At 52.6% G+C, this 22,532-nt stretch overlaps 1 protein-coding gene across 8 annotated transcripts in view; it reads left to right on the forward strand.

Annotated features, from left to right (window-relative positions):
* LOC308054234 (protein CEPU-1) overlaps positions 1–22,532 on the forward strand; it is a 457,457-nt gene that overhangs the window by 402,605 nt on the left and 32,320 nt on the right. For all 8 annotated transcript variants that reach the window (XM_080366694.1, XM_080366695.1, XM_080366691.1 and 5 more), the window contains one exon: positions 2,460–2,692. In XM_080366694.1, coding sequence (XP_080222820.1) covers positions 2,460–2,692 — 233 coding nt within the window. The remainder of the gene's footprint in view (positions 1–2,459; positions 2,693–22,532) is intronic.

The raw sequence follows: 22,532 nt of genomic DNA on the forward strand, positions 1-22,532 counted from the left end.
TTATTTCACTGTTGCCTCATGCGTTACCTGAGCCCCACTGCTTTTCAAAAGCACTTAAATGCCCATATGATAGAGGGAATGCTTGGATTGCACACTGTCTGGCTCCATTATTATCCAGGGATCTCCAAGCTGATGCATTTCACAAAAAAACTGGCGTGGAGGAGAAGAGAGGAAATATATCTTTTTAGTTCAGCCTGCTTACAGGTCCTGGGGGATAATCTTCGCAGAAGGGACCGGTCTGAGAAATTCAAGCCACATCTGGCTGCTCATCCCCCAGTCCTCCTCCGCGATACGGCTTTGGCAGTGAGGGTGGACACCCCTGTGCAGAAGTGCTGCTCTCCGCAGCCGCAGGAGCCTGTTTCATGGCATTGCGATGGGCAGGCCAGAGCCAAGCATCAGATACCCACCTGCGTTTTATTCCAGCCCCGCAGGTCTAAGCTGTCGACAGCGCTGAGGTCCAGAGTACAATATACTAAAACCGTCCTCTGGGAAGAAATCTCAAGTTGTGTTCAACTCGAGCAACTAAACTCTCAGGTTGTGCTCAAGTTGTTAATGCAGCTGAGAGCAAGAGCCCGAGTTCTTGGTGTTCAGCCCAGGCTGAATCTATTGCCTTTTTTATGTAGATAATAAAAATCTGCTCACATTTAATTTATGATTATCGTAATATCATTATGGAACAGCAGTAAAATTGTTTAATTTATCGGATGTTTTTCGCACCAGAGAGGGAGGATGGTGCAGTAGTTTGGGTACTTGCCTAGCAAATCAGCTGGGGAGTCCTGGGCTGCAGGCTACCCATCTCGCCTGGGGCTCATCACCTCATGGGGATCCATCATCCCTAACCACCAAATGTTGCCTGTTGAGGCTGAGTGGGTTATTCAGGCTTCTTTTGTAATCGTTTAGAGGTACCTCTGACAAGAGGTTAGATGAGACGAAGACAGCTTGTCCCCCGGTGGGTACTTGTGTCTTTGCTGGCATCAGTAGCGAACATGGGAAAATAAGTTGCCCACCAGTAAGGAGAGAGCTCACCCCGAGGAAGGACAGAGTCCCTGAAGTGTCAGGGTAAGTCTGCGTGCCGCAGATAGATTCATCCTTGCTGCTAACTCCCCTGCTACCGCAGTCTGGCGTGTATAGCCCATTAAGCCCCTTGCATTCGTTGAGGTTACCCTGCGTGAGACCTCCCAGAGGCTGCCGTGCTCTTTCTCACTGCCTCCGAAGTTAATTTGCATCCCAGCCACTGCACAAGTAATGAAGTAGATTGGGGAGAATATAAACAGTGGATCTTAGACTGAGTGGTTTTATGCAGGGACATTATCCTCCATCGCTGGCATCCAACAAAGCGCGGCTAAGTCCCAACGGCTCCGTAATCCCAAACTTCCTTGGAGAGAAGCTGGGTTTTAGCTGGCTGGGGGGGGGGGGGGGGGGGGGGGCTGGAGGCTTCTTCTGCCTGGGGAAGGGCTTTGACAGCGGGCAGCCCCCAGACCCTCTGCTCTTCGCTTGTCTGGAGAGGATTCATGGAAATGGAGGGTTCAAACCTTGCTTGGGGACGTGGGGATGGAGGGTCACAGGGCTGGCAGAGACCTTCGGGAGGAGCAAGACCAGCCCCTGCTATCAAGGAAAATAATCTCCTTCAGGAGCAAAGTCTCTTCTAGGTTTGCACCGTGTTGTCTTTCGGGGGGCTCAGTTTCTTCATGAGGCTAGGCGTCGAAGATTTCTACCTCCAGACCATCACTGGATAAGTGAAATGCTTAACTGGGGTAAGGTGCAGTAAGTAAGGGAGATGCAGCGATGCAGATGATGCGTAGGGAAGGAAGAGCTGACAGAGAGGACAAATGGTAGGAAGCTCAAGGTTTCTCTTTAGAGGTGTGTCAGAGCTGGCTCTCTCCTGAGATAAATTTTCCTCGCTCCTTTGTGAAGCAGCGCGAGCTGCTTTCCCGGCTCTGTTTTGCATTTCTTTGCCTGGCTGCAGGGATATGAAGGTCTGAGCAGAGAATGACAAGTGATGGGTTTGGTCAGGAGGCAGCAAGCTTCACCCCCTCCACCCTCCACCCCCCCACCCCCCCACCCCCCCAAAAAAAAATTAAGGTGGTTTGGACTCAGGATAGAGGTTTTGGCTCGGCTCTGGTTGTCTCTGAGTTTGCAAAAGAGCAAATGCAAGCGGGGGAATGAAAGGTGCTTTGGTGGCTGGTTCTGGGTGGCTCTGACCTCTCTGCATCTGAAATCATTGTGAAGCTCTTGGGCAAATCTCTGGAGCCACCAGTTTATATGGATATCGGTGCCCTGAGCACCGCAGGTGAAGTGCTGACATTGTCCTCTTTGGACACTGAAAGCACTTGGTTTCTGAAACTGCTGCTGTCAGCAAAGCTAAAAATAGTGCCAGGAGGACCAGGAGGGGCTGGGGAAGGGGGGGCAGAGCTCCCCAGAGCAGCGCGTTGACGGGTCACCTCTCTGCCTCTCCCCAGGTGCTCCGTGGACAACCGAGTCACCCGAGTGGCCTGGCTGAACCGCAGCAGCATCCTCTATGCCGGCAATGACAAGTGGTGCTTGGACCCTCGGGTGGTGCTCTTGGCCAACACCAAAACCCAGTACAGCATCCAGATCCAAGATGTGGATGTGTACGATGAGGGCCCCTACACCTGCTCCGTGCAGACAGACAATCACCCCAAGACGTCGCGTGTCCATCTCATCGTGCAAGGTAAGAGGAAGGAAATTTGTAGAGGGCTTGGGCTTGGTGCTTTGATTTCTGTCCTCCCTTTTGCCCTGGTGTCATCTTCTCCTATTGCTCCTACGCTGAACATCTAAGACAACTTGGTGCAAACGCAGAGGATGATCAAGAGGCTTGGAGAGTCCCACTGGAGCTGGGCAATGCATTTATCCAGCTTCCCTGGAGTACTCGTGAGGCTCTGATAGAGGCAGCTCTGCCTTCTGAAGTAGTCGCTGACAAACCCGTGTTGCTGTTTGTTGTTGTTGTATTTTTATGGGTTTTTTTTTTGTTTTCCATGCTGGAGGCAACGCTTGAAGTAAAACTTGTGTTGGGGAAAAAGAGAGAGCTGGCAGATTTGTGTACTTTGCGGGGGTGTGTGTATGCCTAGCAACAATATGTGTTTGTATGTTGAAACTCTGCACTTCTGGGACTTCTGGGAGGTGGAGGAGGAGGAGGAGGAGGAGGAGGAAGGCCGGTGTGAGGTGGTGGACCGCTTGCGGTGGCCATGCATGCGCTTGCCGGCACGTGAGCGCACCTCTCCGAGGCTGCCCAGCCCGTGTGGATGTACATACGTGTGCTCTTCAGCAAGTGTTACAAGCACACGTGGGCTCTCGAGAGAGGACACAGGAGCGTGGCACCGAGCGGCCGGGTGCTGGTGCAAGGCAGCTGCCGTGGCCGTGCTGCAGGGCGAGGGGCAGCCTGCCTGGTGGGACCTAGGGGGCTCGGTTCGCTCTTAGGGAGGCAGCCTCGGGGAAGATTAATGGAAAATTTCTAATCCCTTGCTATCAACCTTTTTTCCTTCTTTTTCTATGATTTGGCCAGGAGCCCTCTTAGCATGACATACCAGCCTGAGTATTGGAATCTCGTCTCGGGCTAATTTTCGAATGCTGATGGGTGTATTGATTTGGAAACAAGCTGGGTTAAAAAGGCATTGGTCTTGTACACAGAGTCGGGTTGAGCTAATCCGCCGTCGATATGCCAGGCCTGAGCATTATTGACAGCCTAATGAATAGAAGGGGGGAAAAAACCCAAACCCAGGGCCTTTGTTTTCCCCCGCTGCCTCCCTTTCCGCTTTCTCTTTCCTCTTCGAGCAATCAAGCAAACTAAACAGAGCCGGACTTTCTCCATCTCCATTAACCGCGGAGAGAAAGCGGATGCATTGCTAGCCGGGGTCCTTGCTGTTTATCTTGCAATCTGTTATTACCTGCCTGAGTTTCTTAAGCCAAAGTCGATCACCCGCAAGTTCTGAAGTCGCTATCAGACGCTGGGGTGATGCAGGACAATTTCTATCTGTTTTCTTCTGATTCCCGTTTCCTGACTTAAATTTCCCATATCACCAGACATCCAGGTCCATCCCTCCTGTGTCTTGCTCTATCATTAGGAAGAAATGTTTGGGTACCAGAGGAAAAGGTTGTATCTTAACTCTTTGCAGCGGTACGGTTAAGTAGTGGAGGATTCAGCGATGGGCTCAGCCTTGTAACGTGCTGAGCATCCTCGCTGCTGCCGATAGAAATCCTGGCTCTCAGGAGCAGGCCCCCTAATTTCAAGAGCTATTGCTTGGCTCACCCAGCCCTTTCTCAGGTGGAAGGTGGCAAGAACATAATGTGCAGCAACGCGCTGGAGCAGGACATGAAAGTGAATATTGTGTCCAATCAAAGGGAAGCTTGCCTTAATGACCCCGATTAAAATTCGGCTGGGGTGCCAGGATTAACTCTCCTGCCTCAGAAAATGGGCCCAATAAATATGCAATCTGCTATAATCCTGTCCTAAACGATGTTCAGCTTGCGGGAAGCGGTGCTTACCCCTCCCTCCCAGGAAAGCAGGGTGTCCGCGCGCTAGGTTTCTGGGATGTGCCAAGTTCAGCACACGGCTGTGGGATTTCTTGCCCCCTCCCCACAGCCTGATAGGAAAGGAGAAGCGGTGATGGAGGGGGGAAAGGGGGTGCCCCCTTTTAAATGGGGATAGTCCAGGTGCAGCCGGAAAGAGGGGGACGTGCAGGTTGCTCTGAGCAGGTCCTGACTTTCCCCTTGCTGCAGGAAAGGGCCTGGGGGCACAGCTCTGGAGGCAGGAGCACTCCAGCCTCTCAGGATGCAATTAAATCGAGCCCCGGGGCGGGCTGCGCTCTCCAAAAGGGGCTGGCCAGGGAGGGCAAGGAACTCTTCCCCTTCAAGCCGGGATTTCAGCAGCCTGCTGCTCCCCCAGGCAGGCGTGATGGGTGCATATCAGCCAGGGTCCAGGCACCCCCAGCCCACACCACGCATCGCTGCTTCTCCCCGAGTTTAGGCAATATTGCTGGGAAATGGCTGTGGATGGAGGGAGGTCGGAGCTCGGGCATCCCTGGTGTCTGCCAAGGGCTGCTGGAGGAACTGGTGGTATGAGGGAAAGAGCAAAGTCCAAAAGGATAGGGGTGGGAGAAGGAGCTTCTTTTAGGGAATGAGGGTTGGGGATGGTCCCCCAAGGCAATGGGAAAGAATCTGCTAGAAACCACAAGAAACCAAGGATGTCCAGCTACGGCAAGGGAAGCACTGCCCAATTATTTCTAGGTTGACTGTGTTGATGGCTGAGATCCCAAAATAGGTGGGTAGAAGGCACCTCAAGAGCTAATTTAGCCCGTCCCCCTGCAATAAGGCAGAGACATCGCTGGCAAACACATGTGAAAGCTATTCTTGAAACTCTTTAACAAAGCAGGTTCTCCAGTCTCCCTAGACGATCTATTCTGCTGCTTCGCTACCTTTATAATTAGAAAATGTATAGCTAATATCTAACTTAAACCTTCTTTGTTGCAAATGAAGTGGAGTTTTTCTCAGCGTATCCCCAGCGGACGCGGGAACAATTGATCAGTGTCCTCTTTGTAACAACCTTTTGCTTTCGAGAAGGTTGTTATCGTGTCGCCCCTTAGCCACCTTCTTTCTGAAATGATGCAAACCCCATTTCTCCCACCTTTCCTTGTCGGTCAGGCTTTCAGAAATACTTGTCAGTCTTGAAATCCTGCTACAAAAGGCAAAAGGTGATTGCTGCTGATCCAGGAATAGCAGGTCGGTGCGTCTCTCCTTCCCGCTGCCTCTGCGGTAATGTGGGACAAATGAGCCTGGGGAAGGAGACAACAGACCCTTGACATTGAATCCATCAAAGTTCAGACCTGCTGTTTTGGGGACTGCTTTAAATGGGGTCACGTTCACTGTTGGTGATGCCAAGTTGATGTGAGCCAACAACGCAGCTGCAATAGGTACAAGGAGCTCCTCAGCAGCTGGATCTCCCCAGGAAAGAAGCTTCCAGACTACAGCTGGACCTAAAATGGAACAGCTCAGGGAGCACCCATGTCATCTGCAGTGTCTGGAAGGTGGTCCCTGCCGCAAGACCAGACACAAAGCCCAGGGAAGCGGCACCGCCCGTGTTTGCAGGAGTCTGCCTTGGACCCTGGGAAGAGTGAGGTGTTTCTGGGTGAACATCCCAAGAAACAAAATCCGGGGAAGCCCCACTTGCAGTAGGCAAGCTCTGAACTGGAGGGACCCAGGCTTGCCTTTCCTCTCCTCCTCTGTATCCCACTCTGGTTTCCTTAGCGAGTCCCACTTCTTGCCCCTGCAGCAGCATCACAGGCGCAGCCTCCCCCTTCTCCCTGCTCCCTGCAGGACACTTCAGCTCTTTAAGCTGTTCTCTGGGTTCCTGGGTTTAAAAGAGAGAGAGGGGAGGGAGGAGGAGAAGGGCTGTGTCTGGAAAGCTCTTATTTGTATTGATAATAAGCCGTCTCCAAAGCGTGCCTGCAAAACACTCCCACTGCCTTGTAAGATGCATTAAGGAAAGTTGCCCTTATCTCGGTGCGGGAAATGGACTTGGGGAAGGAGGCACGGTGCCTGCCAGAGTTTAATCTCACTTAGACACACAAATTTGCATGATAGAAAATGGTGGAATTTTAGTGCTTAGAAAGAAAGAAAGAAGAGGAGAAAAAAAAAAAAAAAACCCACAGAAAAAAAAAAAGCAGGCAACTGGGGGATATTAGCGCTTTCCCCGCTTCTTTATCAGTTTCCTTGGCCCTATCTGGCTCTTTCTGTTGCCACTGGAGCAACTAATCACCCCTCCCCTTTTGTTTGGTGTAAATGAGTTCTCCCACTCTTTTCCGGGCCCGGGTTAATCTGCAAATCCCTGCCTTTGTTTGGGAGTTAATTACCTGCTTGCAGGAGTTGCGGGGCTGGGGGCGCAGGGCTGCCCTGGTAGCGGAGGGCAGACGTGGCACCTCGCCCCTTGCCGGGGCCACCCTGGGAGCATCACTGCCAAGGTGTGTGCCGACGAGATAAAGCTGCCGGCGGGGCTGTGGTGCCCGAGCCGGCTTTGTTTCAAGCACCGAACTCTGCCCAATTAATTTTCCTGTGATGCCATAAGCCCCTTTCGCTCATGGGAGAATAAGGATAACTTTTTTGCAGCCGCTTTTCTGCCTTGCGGCCCGCGGGGTGCGTGGGAAGCGCCTGCCCTACCGGTTGAAGGGGCAGTGGTTCGCGTGGTGGCTGGGAGGAAGGATCAGTCCCTGCAGTCGTCATCACTCTTGTCCAAAGGCCTCAAGGTGGCTTGCAGGGAAAACAGAGTGGATGGGGATGCACTGCCCATGACTCTTGAGTTTTTCGCCAGAGATGCTCAGAGCCGTCCTGAACGCTCTGCCCAGGAGCTTTGGCACCACTGCCAGAGCCACGGGGTCCAGCTGGGCACCCGTGGGGCTGAGCCTGTCCCCTGTGCTGCCAAAGCCACCCATGCTGGCAGTGAGGATGGGCAGAGGGCTTTGCCCAGGGCTGTTGGGTGTAACTCAGTGGCACTGAGGATGGATAGACGTTGACTACGTATGAAGCCATGGGCTGGAGTTTCATGCTGGGCGGGATGCTTCCCAGAAGAAACAACGGGAGCTGCTTCTGACATGGCTTTTCTGGTGTGTCCACTCCTTTTCTCCTGTGAGAGCAGCTGTGCTTTCTAGAAGGAAAAACAGGTCTAGATAATACCTGCTAAAAGGCATGCGGAGAGCTAGGAGAGCCTCCCCAGACCAGTGGAGGGGACGGAACCAGCGGCACAAAATCGAAATCCTCCTTCGCTTCGCTGCTCCCTCAGCAACTTTGATGCCTTCTTTCCCCATCTCTCTTTTGTTGCTAATCACCATCCGTCCATCAAAGCTTCTTTTCCTTTTGCATCAGGGCTGTTGTTGAGGACTGAAGGTCTCCCATGTGCCCTCGTGCACTGTCCTAGTTGTTGGCTTTGTAGCCTCATTTTGCTCTGCCCCCAGGGAGCATCTGTGCAGGTCCCACATCCGCTGCTGCCCTCCGATCTCTCCATCTCCCTCCCAAGGTTACCAGCTTCTCTGCCAGGGCTCATCAGCCCAGCGAGCGGGTTTAACCCACGGGTGGGCTGGTCCCTGCTCCCTCGTAAAGTGGCCGCGTACCCAGCACGCGGCTGGGCAGGCTCCCTCCGGCCTCCCCCAAGTCACTTGACCTCTTTGCAAATCAATTTAACATCTGTGAGGCAGAGATAATAATTGTCACCTACTTCACAGGGGGGTTGATGAGGATTAATTCATTAATGTCGACAGAGGTCTTTGAAGATGGAACGCACTATCTGAGAGCTAAACGTTATTATTAATTAGCAATTATATTGTGGGGCAGGAGGGGGAAAAGCAGAGGCTCCAGAGCCTGTACTGGAAGCACTTGCTCCAGGCTCACCCGCCTGCCCTCGCTGCAGCTTCAGGCTGCCCCAGTTACATGCCTGCTGTGCTGCTGGGGGGAGCCAGGCGTGCTGCATCCCACCGGGGACGTGTCCCGCTCGTGCTGCAGCACATCCTCCTTCCCGGAGCATGTGGGTGAGCCCCGCTGGTGCGGGGGGAGTAAAGAGTGGGAGGGATGGGGAGGTGAACAGTGCCGAGCGTGTTAACTGCTGTCCTCGTTAGAAAGAGAACAAGTCGGTAGCGGAGTAGTGGTGAAGGGAAGGCGTCCTCCGTGTTTGCCTGGCACCCTGGTGATGCTAGCGGGCCAGGAACTGCCCGAGCCATGGGAGGACGTATCCTGTTCCCAAGGAGAAATAATTGGCAGGAGAATGGGGTGAGGGGAAGGAAGAACCAGTGATTCATAAGACACACAGACCGTTTTCATTTCCTTCCTGTTTTTCTTCTTCATGTACACCAAGGCTGTGGCTAATTTCTCTGTTTTTCTCCCCCTGTGAACTGCTAATGCTGTGATCTGGTGTGTCGTGGGGTTCCCCTAAGCAGCACCGAGACAAACCCTTTGTGGTCCCCGCTGGGTGCCCTGGTGCTGGGACAGCACAGCGATGCCCGCTGGGGCCATCTCCACCTTTGACACCCCCGTGGCTCCGCTATTTCCACCCATCCCAGCCGCAGCTGCATGTGCTTTTGTGGCTGAGAGGCGAGCTCACAGTAACTCCCTTTGCTACTCCCTCGGAGATGCACAGAGCCGCCGAGGTTGCCCTCTGATCACTTCTCTTCTAGAAAACAAGAGCCTACTCCTCTTTGAGCCTTTCTGAGTGCGTGAGCTCCCGGCAGCCCCGTTCACCCATCCTCTCCAAAGGCTTTCAGAGAGAGGTCGCCCGCCTCACCCAGCACCATTCAACAGCGACTCCACTAATCCCTTCCGCAGAGCGGGTGAAACTGGGAGGCCAGCAGCACGCTGCGCCAACAACTCTCTGAGCAGGGCTGGAGAAGGACTCGAGTTGTTTGCAGGTCTTGTGCTCACTCCCTGCGCAGCGGGTCCCCCTCCTTCCCCAGGGATCTTGCTGGCTGAAGGGGTGGCATGGCAGCACCCACGCCTCCGGGGTGAATGTTGAGCATCTTCTCGCCACGGCGTAGGGTTTCCAGAGTACCGTTGTTTGGTGTGATAAAGCCGGTGGGGGTTTAATGAGGTCACTGCAGTTTAATGTTACTGCAGTAATCTCTTTTGTTTTACTACATTAAAATATTTGTGGTGGAATGGTTGGACCACTGTAATGCGATATTGCTACCTTAATGTTATTGTTACCATGGTAACGCTAATGGCGGCTCAATAACATTATTGCAATTTAATCTTACGACAATAAAATTAAGGGTAGAACAGTGAGACCTCAGCAATATGATGTTACTACAGTAACAGCATTGTTATTGTAATCACGGGAGCAGAGTCAACTGGTTGTAGGATAATATTGGTACCAGCACTTTATTGTTACTACAGTAACACGGAGCATCCGCCGAAAGTCGCAGCAGGGGATGAATGGGAGGAGACGTCACTGGTGCGCCAGTACTTACAGCTACCCAAGGCTGTCAGCACAGGAAGGTTACACTGGTAGCAAGTCACCTTATTTGCCTAATTTCCGCAATTGTAGCGTTTTCAACAGGGCTTCTCTTCTTTGCCCCCCATTGCTGGAGCTCTTCCCAGTGGGTCTGTTGTTTTAGCAGCAGTAAGTCTGCAGGGAAGGCTTTAAACCACTGCCTCCATCTACTTCCAGATCCTTCTGCCCAGCGTTTTATAGCATGTGGCTGTTATGGAGCGATAACGTTTTATATTTATATGTCATCTTTCATCATGAAGGATCCCAGCACAAGCTACAAATTATTGCTGTGCTGCAGGGCCAGGCAGGCAACCTGGCGCACGCTGCGTGCGAGGGAGGGGGGTTTCATCCAAGGGCACCAGCGCTCGCTTTGCTGCCCTGGAGAGAGCTGAGCACCGATACCTGCACAAGTGAGAGTCTCCTTTCTTCAGAGGAATTGTCCAGAGGCCTCAAACTTTGTGTGATGGAGCGGGGATCTTCATGCATCCCATGCTGCTGTACCCCACGCAGCACCCGCCATTGCCTGGGTGGGCACGGGGAACACTCCCCCCTTCCCAGCTGGCAGCGCAGCTTGGATCGGGGCTGGAAGGGTTTGGTGCAGGCGGTGGGATAGGCAGACAGTGAAGATGGCTATTGCAAAAGGCGTTTATTATTGCGGCGCCGGTCGCTGCAGGGGACACTCTGCAGCCTAGCATCAGTTGTGAGTGCTTCATGCAGCCGCAGGTGTGGGAGTGGGTGAGGTTGGATATGGCTCAGGCAAGCGGTGTCCTGGCTGGGGCTGCGGGATTGAACGTCTCGCTACATCTGTTCCTTGGGCTCGTTCGTTCAGCCTGGTTTCCTGGAGCTTACCCTAAATCTGACAAACGCTGCGAGGCAGCTCATGCGCGGCGCTTAGAGCGTGGCTGCTGGGGTAGCTGTTGATGTGCACAAGGCGCAGGTGACATCTCTGTGCCGTGCACGGGCTCGCTGCAGTTTTTTCCAGCCTCCAGGGGAGGGAGTCAGAGCTGCCGATCTGTCCCCAGCATCGCAACCGCATCCCTTGTCGCAGGGATGCGCGCTTGCCGTGCCACCGCACCTGCCAGCCGGGTTTGATGCCCCGCCTGGTCACTCGCACCCCTAAAGCACCTACATCACCTCCTCTCCTGCTCAGCACGTAGGGATTAATCCTCTGCTTTGAGCCCCTGGGCTCCCTCCCAGCTTCTCCGGGAGTTCTCCATCCCTTGACAGCTTTTTTTTGGGTGCATTTAGAACTTGAATTCGGGTGCACTGCTGCCCGCCCGCCCGTGTTTTGCAAGCCCAGCCTCCAGCCCTAGCACAAATCTGGGCTTGTTCAGCGAGGCAGCTGCTCAGCTCCCCTTGTGCATCAGCATTTGATCTCTCTCCATGGGTATTTGGACTCTGACCACTGCAGTAATTCCTTGTTTGTCCTTTAATAAAAGACCCGTGAGCCCCCTTGACACCAGAGCTGGAACCGGTGGGACCTGGGGCATCCTGTGTGCCAGCTCTTCATGGCAATCTGGTACTGCATCCATCCTGCCAAACCAGCTCCTCCGGGAGATACATGTTTGAAAACACGAGCAGCGGCTCATCTCCCATTCAGTGTTTTTCTCCATCATTTGCTTTATTAAATATTGATTTTCTGTTGCATTATTAAACCTTAAGTCCTGAGCATAAATTCAGAGTTGATACTTTAATCTGGCTCTTCTTTTTGGCCTTTAGAGCTGATTTTTCCGGCCAGTCCTCCCAGAGGTGAGTCCAGAAGTAAAAGCCTGTGGCAGAGGCTGAGGGAGTTGGAGAGTAAGAGCAGAGGGCTCTTCCCAAGGGAGTTTGGTCTGTTTGGTGCAGCCTTTGCCATCAGAGGTGGCATCCACGAGGATCCTGGCTTGCAATCCTGCACAGACCACGGGCGAAAGGAGGTTGGGGAGGCATCAGCCAAGCTTTTCAGGGACATTTGTGCGTACTGGCTGAGGGAAGGATATATAGCCCTCTCTTTTTTTTTTTTGATAGCGTGAAGGGATTGCAATCTAAAAGGGGAATTTAGTCTGGAGCCACACGTGCGCAGAGTGGTGGTGAAGCGTCCTTCCACGTGCCCCGCTCTGTTTGCTTCCTAGGGTTTTTGCTGCCTTGCTTTGCCAAACTTGCCATGCTCAGGAGCGGTGCTTTCTGCCGGGGAAGGAAGCCGCAGATGGTGGTGTCTTGCCCTAAATGCATCTCTTACAATGCAGCTCCCGGGCGATGCTGTACAAAGCTGTGCTTTTCTAACCGCACACATTCCCAGCAAAACCAGAAGCTGGCCCTGGCCAAAACTCCAGGCAAAGCCAGAGGGATGCGGGTGCTGGGGTTGCCATCAGCGCCGGGCTCGAGAAAGCCACCAGCCAGGCAGGAGCAGTGCAGGCAGCCACTGGCACGTCCCGGCTTGCCAAGGTGGGTCACGCTGACCCACACCAGCTGGGCTTGCTTGCCTCCCCTTCCCTATCGAAGAGCTGCATGCGGCCGGCCGCTGCCAAAGCCCCACGCTGCCAGCAACCAGGTGTCTGAACATGTTTCCAGAGCCAAGATAACTCTGCAGCCAAAAGGGAGGAGGGGAAAAGCAGTGTGGCAGAGCTGGCAGGTTCAGGAGGATAAAAAAAAAATAATAAGGAAAAAAAAAAAAAAAGCAGAGGGAGGCTTGCAAACGGCTTTTGGATCCCCATCCAAACAGGGCATGCTGGGCGGCATGAAACCCGCGCCTGGCAGCCGGTGTGCTGAGCAGTGATTTAAAACCAGGCTCCCAGCGGCAGGGAAAGAGGCAGAGGGGGAAGCAGATGTGAACACAATGCTGGAGATAAAGGAGAGGCCAAGGGAACAGCTGCTGAAGAGCCAGCCCGGCCCTGCCGCCTCCTGCAGTGGGCACCGAGTGATAGAAAACCTCTAGTAAATCTCCACAAGCTTAAGGATGGGTTGGAGGGAGTTGCTGAGCCTGTGGGAGAACACAGCGGGGAACCGGGGGGAAACACGGTCATGTCCACACTGATCTTGCTTGGGTTTGGAAGGAGAGGTGGAAGCTTGGAAAAAGGGAATTGCATTGAAACATTGGGAGAGTTGTGATCTCGTTTTCCTTTCTGTTCTGGTGCTGCAATGGAGAAGAAAGAGATTTAGGAAAGGAGAGAGGAGAGGAGAAGTGGGAAGCAGAGAACAAAAAGGCAAGGACCTTCAGAAAAGACATGGAAATGTGGTCCTTCAGTCAAGACATGGAAGTGTGATCTTGAAATATTGGGTTTTGCAGGTCTGGCTGAGAAGCTAGCTGGTGGTGTGAGACAGCAGCAAGTCCCCTCTGCCCCATCCCTCAGAAATGAGGTGGCTTTGTTCCTTAATCCAAGGCTGGATCCCTGGAGGAGCTTTACAGCATGGCCCCACCGGGTGCAAGCCAGAGAATGAGATTTCCTTGCTCTAGGGGGACCCATGCACTCATTTTTCATGTCTGGGTTGCCGGTCCCATCCCACCAGCAGTAGAGAGATGCCCAGAAGATTCCAGCTCTCCTTTCACTTGGTAGCACCTAGTGTATGGCTGGGATGCGTGGTGGAGGTTGCAGACTCTGCTGGTTTGCTGTCCTATGTGAGATGAGATGAAGAGGTCTCAGTCCACCACCCCGCGCCGCGCTGCCAAAGCCTCCCCATCACTGAGCCCTCGCAGCAAACAGGCTCCCCGATTTGTACCCAGGACTGTCCTTGCCTGGACCAGTCTTGAGATGAGGGGTCAACAGAGATGTCTTCTCCATGATTTGCCCTCCTTGTAATCCCTCCTCCTCACAGCCAGCCCGAGAGCTTCAGCCTTTGATCCTCCTCCTCTTTCGCAAACACTTCGCTCGTGGAATTTAATCTCTCTCGTGGTGTTTTCCTTCCCTATCTTTTCTTTTTGGCCAAGTCTGTTTGAAATATTCTTTTTTTTTTTTTCTTGCTCCTTCAGCAGCAGGGCTATATAATTGATGGCCTCACGAGCTTGCCGAGTTGAACATTAAACCCTTCCTGCCTTGGCTCCGACCAGAGTTCATTACTTTCTGAAAAGCTTCGTTGTCTGTTTGTGCTCAGATGATTGTTGTTGTGGAGGGGAGGATATTGTCAGCAGAGAGAGAGGAGGAGGGGCTGGATTTGGCCAGGACTGCTTTGTAATCAAATCCTACTCTGTTTAGCAAATTTTCGGGTGGAAAAGGACTCTTTTAGCAAAATGGAAATACCAGCACCCTCCCAAAGGCAGCAGCACACAACTCAGGCACCTAATTAACATGCAGCGAAAGGTGGTCTCGCTCTTGGGGATGATAGGAGAACGCTGCTTTGCAGGTCACCTGCCAGAGCGATGCTCAGCCCCAGGCAGCAGGAGCAGGGGGGTGCTCCCATCACCACAGGCTCAATACCTGGGGTAGGCACGTGTTGCCACGCCGCCTTTCTCGGTGAACCTGTCGTGGTCATCTCCCCAAAGCTGTCACATCCCGGGAGCTGCCTGGGGAAGGGAAGAGTGAGCCCCATGTAGCATTGACAGGGTCCCTCCGGCACCCTAATTTCCATGTTGTGGTGCTGGGGGTCGCTGGGTGGGTGTGTTTTTGCATGGTGCGAGTTGCTTTCTGCATCTTTCGGTCTTTTCTGGCAAAGATGAAGCAGAAGCACTTTCTCTGGTTTGCCCTATGCCGATGCTTCTTCTGGCTCTCTGTCTACCTCCGCGGTTTTTCAGCACTTAAAACACAGCAAGGCTGAGGTGATTACAAGGATTGGAGATGCGGTGACACTTCCCTGCCAACAAGTAATTGATTTATTAAAGACATTACAATACATTCATGGTTGAGCGTAAGAGTTTCCTTTGAACTCGCTCAAAAATCCAAAGGGATTGTGCCTGTTTGCAAGTACCGCAGGCAGAATAAATCGGCGCTCCCCCATCGCCTCCCCCCCGCACCGCCACAATTTCATTTCCCTTTGACTGGTGCGAGTAAAAATCACAGCTCGACAACTCCAGTCCAGTGACCGGTGTGATCCAATTTAATAGCATTTAAAAATTCAAAGTGATTGTTAGCCAAATGGAAATGTAAGATTTCATACCCAGCCTGCCTTGGGGAGGAAAGGAAGAATGAGGGAGGGTGCGGGGGATGTAGACAAATGGACTAGATAAAAAATAATGGAAAGTAACTTAATTAAGAGGCTCGAGCCAAGTTAAAAACAGTAATGATTTTGAATCGGAGAAGCACAGGTTTTAAAAATGAAAGAGAAGGAGGGAAGAAAGGAAAGGAAACTGTGGATAAAGAAAAAAAAAATCATTAAATAGGATGAGAAGGAGGCATAGGAAGGAAGGGGTAAACCCAGTCCCTCTGCGAAACGCAGGGACACGTGGGGAATAGATGGTGCTGTTGGTGGGGCTGGGCATTAGGAAGACAAATAGGGAAATTAAAGGATGCTCTGGGGGGATGTAACTCCCGGTGGCTTTTCTGCCATTCTCGGAGGCACGAGGGTGGCCAAGAAGAAGGCTCAAGGGCTTCGTTTAGGAGAAATGGGAAATGAAGGCACATTCCTAATGGAAAAGGAGAACAGCCCCCTCGTGCTCCAGGCGTGCTGGTATCCCTGCCTTGCGGTACCATCGCTCCCTCCTTTTCCTTTGCTTTTAACTTTATCAAACATTGCCTATTTGGGTTGAAATTTGGTAATGAAATTTTAATTGCCCCTCTGTGCACACGGATATCCTGCTGCGCGCTCTGCAGCCTGATGACTAATTTTTAACCGCAGCACTCTCATCTCTTGAGGCCCATTGGAAATACCTGTCCTGGCAGCCATCCTCACTCTCCCGATGCTTTTTCCGTGGCTTCCCAAGCACCACAGAGCGTGAAAACCAGGTGCTATGGAGCATTGATCCGAACAGGCACTTTTGGGCCATTTGCTCTTTGGGCCTCATTTCTCCATCTGTAAAGTGGGGATAATAACGCTTCTTTATCTCACCGGGATGTTTTGATGGTAGGGTTATTAATGCTCGTGTTGGTGGCAGACCCCGAGAAAGCAGAGGCAGTGATGTGCACAGGTACCAGGAAAAGCTGGGAACCTGTGGGAAAGGGTTGTCCTTGGCGTGTGTGAGCCTGGGAGATGAATTAAGGTGGCCGAGACCAACCTTACCTCTACCCTTGCTGCTGTTTCTGAAACCTAAACCTTGCAGTGCTAAACCCACTCTTTTAAGGAAATTTTAAAGTGTGGGAAGGATGGTGCGCATCATCACATGGACCCTGGGTCATTGGTATTTGCTCTCCTGCTTGTTTCTGGCAGCTTTGGCCAAGCTTTGGGTGGGTGCCCTGGGTTTGGGACAGCTGGTGTGTTGGGTCAGGGTGGGTGCTGACGGGGTGCCTTTGGTAGGGTGTAGGACCAGAAGTGCTCCATGGGAGGGCTGAGGAAGGCTGGGAGGGCTCTTGGGGAGTGCGAGGAGAGCCTGCAAGAGCAAGGCTGTGTGAAGAAATGACTAAGGGGAGGAAGGAGTGGACTGGGACATCTTTGGGAAGGTAGACCTGCCTCTGCCAGAGCGATGGATGGGTTCACAAGTCTTGTGTGAAGAGGTGTGTTCCCACGGGGGCAGGAGGAATGGCAGCATCTGGAGGCATAAATCACCTCGCCTGTGGTTCATTTTGAACTGCTGGATCTTGCCACAGACAAACAAAGGGTCTGGTCATAAGTAGCAGCCTATAGACCACCTAATCAGAGAATAATAGGGCTGTGCTCCCTGTCTGACCCATTAATTTTTCCCCAGAGTCGAAGGCTAACATGGGAAGAAGCCCAAGCAGAAGAAGAGGCGCTAGCTAGAGCATCAGGAGGCACCGGCAAGGGCTGGAGCTCCATGTGCAGAGGGCTCGGGAGGAATGGGAGGAAAGGGGCTGTTTGGGAACAAGCAGCGATGGCAACAGCACCTCGGCTGCATCCCACCCTGCTCCCCGCACCAACAGGGGCAACTCTACACATCCACCTCTTGCTCCCCAGCGGGTCTCTCCCCTAAGCTTTATACCAGCGCAGCAACTAAGGGTAGTTTGCAAGCGGTGATGCCCAGGAGGGCTGAGGATGCAGTCCACGTTCGTGTGTGGTCTCCTTTTCCACATTTGAGAGCCTCATGGGGCAAAGGCTGTATTTTTGTCTCCTGTTGGTACAGCACCTAGTGCAGTGGGGTCTGAGGGTGTTAAAGATGTCATAGGGGAGCTCGGGAGGTGGGGAGGGGTGTAAATAGATAAAGAGAGGTGAAAAGGACAGAGATAGACCCAGAAGGTAGAAATAGACTTCACTTGCAATGTAATCAAAACTTGGAGCTTTCACTCAGTTCCACATTAACACGATGAATCTCGATGGTTTTTCAAGTAAAACCATCAGGCACCCGGTGTTGGTCGGAGCGTTTCGGGAAGCGCCGCTCATCCTCCTGCAGGGCTGGGCGAGCTGCCGCGCTTTCCCTGGGCACAGGCTGCACGGCTCCTCGAATTAGATTAGTGTCAGTGTGGAAAGTGTAATCATAAACACTTACTTTGTGCTCGAGTCGGGGGAGAGGGAGCACGAGTGCGAGAGCGCAGAGATAAGAACAAATATGCAAGAGCATAGTGTGTTTTTAATGGAAGGGAGATTTATTTCTCTCTGTGTCTTTTTAAGCCTCTAGATAGATCATAAAAAACCCAACCCAACCCACACACAACCTGTCTGCCTGAAATAGCCAAAATGTAATTTAAAGAGCATCATTTTAACTAATACTTCACTTCAGAGACACCTGCCCTATATTCATTGGAGATGCGGGCTGCATTAGAGCATCTGATTTATCTTTGCAAGCGATGTTTGAGCTCCTTTGTTCCCACTGGGTCCCTTTCCGTGAGCAAAGTGGCGCAGGGCTGGTTCAGCACGCTCAGCCCTCCGTGCCGTGCCTGCTCCTCGTGCATGGAGAGCTGGGGGGGTGACATGGGGAGACCCCCCCACACTCTCCGGGAGCAGAGTGGAGAGAAAGACCTGAATCGCCAGAGCGGGGCATGGCTGTTTGCCCACTGGTGGGGCTGGGGGAGAGGAGCTGAGGTTTTGTGCAGACTTTAGCAGGGCAGCGTGGTGTGTGCTGATGGAGCGGGGGAGCAGCATCATGTAAACTTGCTGCTCAGTGGTATGGGAGACTCCAGGTTAGCTGGGAGGTGCCGTTTGCTGGCATAGCCACTTGAAATGCATGCCCTGAATAGATCCGTGTGTCTCTGCTTGCATGAGCCCTACCTACATGAAGGCCATGGCCATGGCTAGTAGGACTGTCCCCATGCAGAAATGTCCTCACCTGCAGTTCCTATGATCATAGGCTCTAGGCATCTTATCGTCTTATATCTTGTCTTTTTAATAAGCCTGCAAGGAAGACAAATACTTGTCATTGTGTTGATAGAGAGATAAGACCCAAAGAGACTGTTTTGCCCCTGGCAGGGCAGGGAGAGGTGCAGGCATCAAGCCGTCCTTCTCTGCAGCTCCTTGTCCCGCAGCAAGGAGGCTTTTCTGACGCGAAAAAAAAATGGAAATTCCACAAATCATGATTTTCTCCCAGGGCACGACCTGGTGGAGGAAAGGACCCAATGTTGTCCTGCGTCCCTCAGGGAATGGCAGGGCCAGACAGCCCCAAGATCCCGGGCAGCTTGCTTCTGCTGGAGGACAACTGTCGAGGATGGGGGAGTGCAGGGATGAGCAGGAGGAAAGATGGGGAGAGGAGAGCTGTTGCCAAATCCCTAGCTCACCCTTTCTGATCTGAAGTTCACTTGTAATATTTTTCTCGACTCGGGTTGCTAATGCATTTTGTTCTCCAGAGTGTGCGTGGCCCGACTTCCCGCGCAGCCTTTAATTAGTTTCTGGATGATGACATCTCCGCTGAGGATCATCTTGTCGTGTCCCTCCGATCTCGGGGGGAGATAGAGGAATCTAATAAAGACATTCAGCATTTCTAGGTGATAGGTTTGACAAGCTTTCTATTAGCCAGAAGCTGCGTTCAAACTTTCTCGGGTGGCCTCGTCACACTGTGGCTCATCCCCACACGAGGACTTTTCTTGGGGGGTCTGATGGAACCTCCACTGGTGTCAAGTGGGATGAGAGGGACAGAACGAGGGACCCTGGGTCCCCGAGCAGGGTGAGACTGAGTCGCTGTCAGTTTGATGGTCACCGGTGGAGGCAGCTGTGAGAAAGGCTGTCACGCCTTGAGGAGAGGTGTCAATAATGCTGGAAAAAGGATGCAGGTGTCTTAAATTTTTGAGTTTCTTCCATTTTCTGCCTTTCATGAGGCATTGTTTGACTTGCAGGGGGAATCCCAGGTGGCTTGGGGTGCAAAAGCTGGAAACTAGATCCTTGCTCCATACAGCATGTGTGGAGCTGAAAATGAGATCTGTCTAGACGGGGAGCTGAACTGCGAACAGTCCCTGTTTGGCTGCATTTCTTCATGGGTAACAATGCAAAAACTTTACTTCTGCGTCTTCTGTTTTTTTCTTTTCATTCATCATCATTAGACTCATTTTAGAGAAGGCAACGAAGTCCAGAGCCATGCCACGATTTCCTTTGGGCATCGTAACGTGAAAGCAGAACTCATTTCTCCCAAACCTGAGCGAGGGATTCTGCCTGCTCTATAAAGCTGCTTATTAATAGTCATGCTAAGCAAACTCTTGTTTGATTCCCCAAAGGTGTGGGGCTTGGTGTCAGGAGTTTCTTCCTTGTTGTGGTAGGAAAAAGGGTCTGAATCCCTTCAGAGCCTTGAAAGCAGGGGACCACATCTAGCCAGGCAGCACCCTGGCTCCTCAGGGTAGCGGCACTCTGGATCCAGGCTGGTGACCTGGACCCCTCCAAAATTCAGGAGAACGTCCTTGTACCGGAGACCTGACTCTCCTTTTGTGCCATGTTTATTCTGGCGTATCCCTTGTTGACTGCGGTAGGATTATTGCTGATTTATGCTGTCGTAAGTGGAATCAGATTGGGCTCCCTTTTGGCACTTAGCTATAAAGTTTGTCTGCAGAAACCCTGCTGCTTATGCGGTGAATTATACCCACATTCACAAATACTTTACTAATGAATGATTGGAAACGTCTTGTTTCCCCCCTCCTCCTCTGAATTATTATGATGCCGTGCCGTATAACCTGCTGCAGAGACAGGCGTAAAAAATTTTGTGTCCTCCAAGCTCGGGAGCGCTTTGCTGCAACAGGAGCCGTTACCTACTTGGGAAATCATTTAGACACATCTCGGTGCTGCATGACACATCTCATTATGCCTTGCTTTAAAACGAGCAATTGCCATTAGTTATTTATTAATTGCTTATTAAGGTCGTTACGTATGTGCTCTTTATTTCCAGGCTTGTTTCTTCATGTCTTTGGCTGCTGCAAGGTTTGTGCAGAGGGGCTCGGTCCCTCGGCAAAGCTGAGCAGAACCCAGCACGCCAATGGGGAGGGGGCTGACGGTGCAAACCCTGGGCAGAGGCAGCCCCGGGGGGCAGGATAGGGACCTATAGGGGTAAGGGGGTTGTATACAAGTGGTGTAGCTGGAAGCAGGCTCTAAGGCTGTGTTTGTCCTTCCTCGCACCCGGTGGGCTTCAATACGGGCTCCTGAGCTGTGTTGATATGATGGAAGGATAAAGCCCTCTCTGCTTTCCTCTTAATTATGGTTGTGTTGGAACAGCACAGACTGATTTAAAAGCCCATTATAATACACCTATAATTGAAGGAGCAGGTCTCTCAATTTGCGCTCTGCCCTCCTTAAAAAGGCAGAAAGGTTTTGAACGCAGAAGGGGGGAGAAGGCACAATGGAGGTGCCTGGCACTGCAGCAGCCGGAGCCCTGTACCATCTCCCATCAGGATGGCAAACTGCTCTGGTTGCAGCCTGGAGGATTTGGATGAGGAGCTCGATGTCGGGGTCCCTGCCTTGTGCCTGGTCCCAGCAGGATTTGGCAGACCCCTCTGTTGCTGGCCTGGGAGCGTGGGCTCAGTCTGACTCGTAGCATCGCTGTGAGCAGGGCTGGGGCACCCGGGGCTCCTCCATGCCGAGTCCCAGAGGCAGGACCCATGGTAGCAGCACTCTGTAAAACACGGGGAAGTCTGTGGGTGACAACGGTAAGAGGCTGTTATTAAAAGCAGGAGCAGCGGCAGCCTGATGTTCAGGAAGCTGCCAGTGCACATCACAGATCGCCTGCAGAACGCAAGTCTGAATCTCCCTTTTTCTCTTTCTTCAAGACACTTTTATAGTTGTTCTTTGTTGTTTCCTTTGATCTGGAGCAGATGTTGCTTGTGCTGGAAGATGGAGGTTTGCAAGTTTTATGAGGGGGAAGCAAGCTAAGCTTACCGGGAGAGCCCGCTGGCTCGCAGGCTGCTGCTGGGGTCTGCCCTGCGCACCCCAGGGCGCTTTGCCAGGGTGGGCACCCGCTCTGCCCAGCTCCCACACGAGAAGGGGTTTGCAGTTCTGGAAAGGTCCCAAGTGTGTTTCTGCGCTACATGCTTGGCTCCCAAATCTGGGCAGAAAGGAGGTGGTTAAAGGCAAAAAAAAATGCGGTTACTCCTTGAAGGCACCCAATGTGGTGAGGGTCATTTAAGGTCTCCTTCCCCATCTCTGGCAGAGAGGTTGTTCCAGATCCACGCTCCCCTAAGACTCAGGGCCCTCCTTGCCTCTTGCCTGATGTGTGGCTGAAATTTGGGGTGCCTGGGGAGCCCGGCTGTGCCGAGGGGTGTGTCAGGAGGCAGCAGCGGGGACACGGTGTCAGGGAGAGTAAAGCACAGGCAAGCAGCATGGTCGTCGGGGAAGATGGATGGGGAAGTAACGACGATAGGAGATGTCAGGGCCTGAGCGAGGACGCAGAGCTGGGGATGTTTATGCATATCGGGACAAGCTATAAAAAGCAGCTGGAGGAGTAATCAGGGAAGGCATCGGTCCCACAGTGGGGGCCATGGGAGAAGCAGCGGAGGAGGTGGTGTAGATGCAGGAGGCAGTCCCGCTGCATCCCCCGGATGTGAAGATCTGTGCGCAGCGCTGCATTCAGCTGCTGTCGGGTACGTGCATGGGATGCGTGAGCTTTTGCACCTGTGCTGGCTCTGGGACGGGTGTTTGGAGGTGAAAGCGTAGCAAGGATGTAGCCTGTGCCAGTGGCAGGAGGGCGTCTGTGCGCCAGGGAATATATCTGTGTAGGCAAGCACATATGCTTGGATCCGTAAAGACATATATCACCTGACTGAACACCCTCAAACGTGTAACGCGCCATATGGTTTGGTTAAATATTTAAGCAAGCTGCTTTCTGTCCCAGGGACTCCGCGTGTGTGAGCGGGCGCCAAGTCCAGGCAAACTGGGGGGATGCCCTGGGCACCTGCGGAGGGCTGCAGCGGCTGAGAGCAGCCCCGAGACCTTTCCCATCATCATGGCAAGGATAGGGAAAAAAAGAAGTCGTCAGATCGATAAAACACCAGCCCGCCTCTGGGGAAATCTGCGCTGTGTCACTGGAGCAGCTTGGCCAACACTGCCATGTTTAATCACTTCTGAGCAAGAGAGATGCTGAACACAAAAGGACTGCCCGCAAGGAGAGGGTTCCCGCCTGGGAAGC

Source organism: Falco punctatus (assembly GCF_963210335.1).
Source record: "Falco punctatus genome assembly, chromosome: 16".
Taxonomy (NCBI): Eukaryota; Metazoa; Chordata; class Aves; order Falconiformes; family Falconidae; genus Falco; species Falco punctatus.